General features: G+C 31.3%; 1 protein-coding gene and 1 long non-coding RNA gene across 2 annotated transcripts in view; both read left to right on the top strand.

Annotated features, from left to right (window-relative positions):
* Window positions 1-3346, top strand: part of LOC110269907 — an 11526-nt gene that overhangs the window by 1115 nt on the left and 7065 nt on the right. The window lies entirely within an intron of this gene.
* On the top strand, window positions 782-1699 carry LOC107629029 (extensin-2; the record flags this gene model as incomplete). The annotated part of the gene is given in 1 exon segment (XM_016331711.2): window positions 782-1699. A coding segment is annotated over 1 exon segment (677 nt), but the record flags the coding sequence as incomplete, so codon positions are not given.

Here is a 3346-nt window from a genome sequence, read left to right as displayed (position 1 = left end):
TGGACATTAATCATCTTATGAGAGTAAAAATATGTTAAGCTTTAAACACTTCTTAAAGAAAAATATAAATAACTTATCAAATTAACTTTTATATCAACAAAAATAAAGGGTCGTGTAAAACTATTTTAAAATGAAATAATATTAGAGAAAGTCTAGAGAGCTAACAGATTTTGTGGTTTTTAGTCATCAATGATATTTTTAATGGTGTGAGATTACATTTAATAGTGTAGAATCATTCAATTTCCTTTTGATGGTTAAGTGCTGGCCAAAATTTAATAAAAGTGTTGGTCTCCTAGCACTCCTCGTAATATTATACATATATGAGCTGTATCCTCCAAAACACGTTTTATCTAAAGATATTGAACAAATCTACCGTGTACTTGTTCAGCCAAATGCCATCATCATATATAGTTATATACCTTGCACGCACTCTTCTTGACTTTGTAAATTAAACTTTGATGTTGAAATATAAAAAATATTAACATCTGCAGTGTTAGGTGACATTTTAACTCATTATTAGGGCAGTTTTTTAATCCATTATTTCATGTAATCTATCTCTAAGCTGCCATTGAAGGCTAACACTATATAAAGGATCAATTACAATCCTTACTTTACCAAGCAAGAAGAAAAGACTAGAAGTGTTCAAAGTTATAAACACACAAGAGAAGATAGATGGAAACCTCAATGAGGCGAAGGCATTGGCCTCAACTCATGATGTATGCATTAGCATTTTGTCTAATTGCTATTAACAACGTTGCTGCCATTGATGACAATCCTATCTATGAAGGGAAGCAACCACCATACTACTTTTATCCCCATCCAACTCCCCCATATCATGATGAAGAACATCCACCTCCCTATTACTACAAACCGCCACCATTTCATTACAAATTCCCACCTTCTTTACCTCCTTATTATGGCCACCACAAATCTCCACCTCCATCTCCCTATCTTTATAACTCTCCACCGCCTCCTCCATATGTGTACAACTCTCCACCTCCGCCATCTCCATCACCACCACCACCACCATATGTTTATAAGTCTCCACCTCCCCCGTCTCCATCACCACCTCCTCCATATATTTATAAGTCTCCACCTCCGCCTTCACCATCACCACCACCTCCATATGTATACAAGTCTCCTCCACCACCATCTCCTTCGCCTCCTCCACCATATATTTACAAGTCTCCACCTCCACCTTCTCCTTCGCCTCCACCCCCCTATATATACAAGTCACCACCACCACCATCACCTTCACCACCTCCTCCATACATATATAAATCTCCACCTCCACCTTCTCCATCACCTCCTCCACCATATGTTTACAAGTCACCGCCACCACCATCATATTCACCACCTCCTCATTATATATACAAATCCCCACCCCCACCGTCTCCATCACCTCCGCCATATCATCCCTACCTCTATAACTCACCCCCACCGCCGGTGTACGGATAATTAAGCTTGCACTAAGTACAATTTATTTATTTTTTCTTTTTCCTTTTAAAAGTTTTACTATTAGCATTGTGCTATTCAATACACATGATTGTTGAAGTTTGTAATCGAGCATGGATAAATAATAGAGAGTCCACAACTAAGTACTCCACACTATGAATGTGGACTATGTTGTGTCACTATATGTGTGTGTACCACTATCCTTTCAATTAATTAATTCAGATATTCGTTTTGATTTCATGTATCAAATTTCCATATACTATATCTATTACCGTATTACGTACATATATAGTAGATATAATTAATAGATTAAAATAAGAATACTAAGTTATTCTTAATTACAAAACCTAAGAATTTTTCTTCTGCAGATAAATTATTGTTATCCGTTTTTTATATTATGATTTTTGTACTTAAGGCACATATTCTATAAATAAATAGTATATTCTGGAAGAAAAATAACTCTTTAAAACGATACGATTCTTCGCAGAGATAAAACTTTTCAAAAATAATGTAATCTTTAGGCATAATTATTCGTAGATTTTTAAAATCTATCTCAAATTTATCATCATTGTACAAATATATAATGCAGCCTCATGTCCTTACATATAGTTTAGGGTTTAAAATTAATTTGGTCATGTATCTGACAGTTATAGAGAAAAGGATGAATCGATCCCTAATTTTTTGGTCTCCGGACATTTAAGTTCCTAAAAATTTAAAAATATATTTAAGTCTCTGACCTCTTCAAAATCTGAACATATCGATCTCTGAGTTTAATTTGTCCAATTTTAAAAACTCTCTCACGTGTACATCCGTATCAACCAGGTCAGTACAACGAGAGTCACGTTTGATTTTTCTGTTAAATCTGACAGATCTAAGTGAACATGAGAGATCGATAAGTCCAGATTTTGAAAAGGTCAAGAACTTAAATGAACATGAGGGATCGATAAGTTCAAATTTTAAAAAGATTAAAGACTTAAATGTATTTTCAAATTATCGAGAACCTAAATGTCTACGATCAAAAAGTTAAAGACCTATTTATCATTTTCTCTAAATTATGATTAGGAAATTAGGTAGAAAAATCGTCGGATTTCTTTTGACTCATAAATAAATGACACTAACTTTGTTGTGCATAATTTGGCCATTATATTTATGAATTTAATTTTAATATATTGTCAATATAAAATTATTTTACATATGTATCTAATTATATAATGTTATATTAAAATAATTATTTTTTATATTAATTATGTAAATAGTCATTCAAAAGAATAATTATAATTATATAATTGTGTAAAATATTTTATATTATTAATGCATTAAAATTAAATTCTATATTTATAATTTAACAATTAAAACCTATAATTAAAAAAAAAAGTTAAAATAGATGTTAATATATTATATATGTGATGATGATTATGTAAATTTTAAAATTTAATTTTATTTATTGAATTTTAATAATTATAGAAATGGTCGGACAAGTAGGGGCAGGACAGGTACCCGCAGACTCGAGTTAGGATTCAATTTTTTACTATCCACAAATAAAAACGGGACAAATTTTATGCGGATTATTATAGAGTGAAACGAGATCGGATAGAACAAAAACTAACTCGTTCTTACCCGTCCTATTGCCACCCCTACCTACACATGCTCATTAATATTTTAAAAAATCAGTTAAAGATTAATTGAGAAGAGCAACACGTACGTTTCACAGTTGTCACTAAAATAGTTACATATAATTCGAAAATTGAATTATACCACATAACGGTCATACCATCAGATAATAGTTTATTAAGTATTTAGCCTCTAAAAAATTACTTATTCTCTAAATTAGTCTTTTAAAATTTTTTTAATTAAATTTATCATTTAAAGATTTTAAATTAGTTTTTTTCCT

Source organism: Arachis ipaensis, chromosome B03 (assembly GCF_000816755.2).
Source record: "Arachis ipaensis cultivar K30076 chromosome B03, Araip1.1, whole genome shotgun sequence".
NCBI lineage: Eukaryota > Viridiplantae > Streptophyta > Magnoliopsida > Fabales > Fabaceae > Arachis > Arachis ipaensis.
This window is presented reverse-complemented; position numbering and strand designations above follow the sequence as displayed.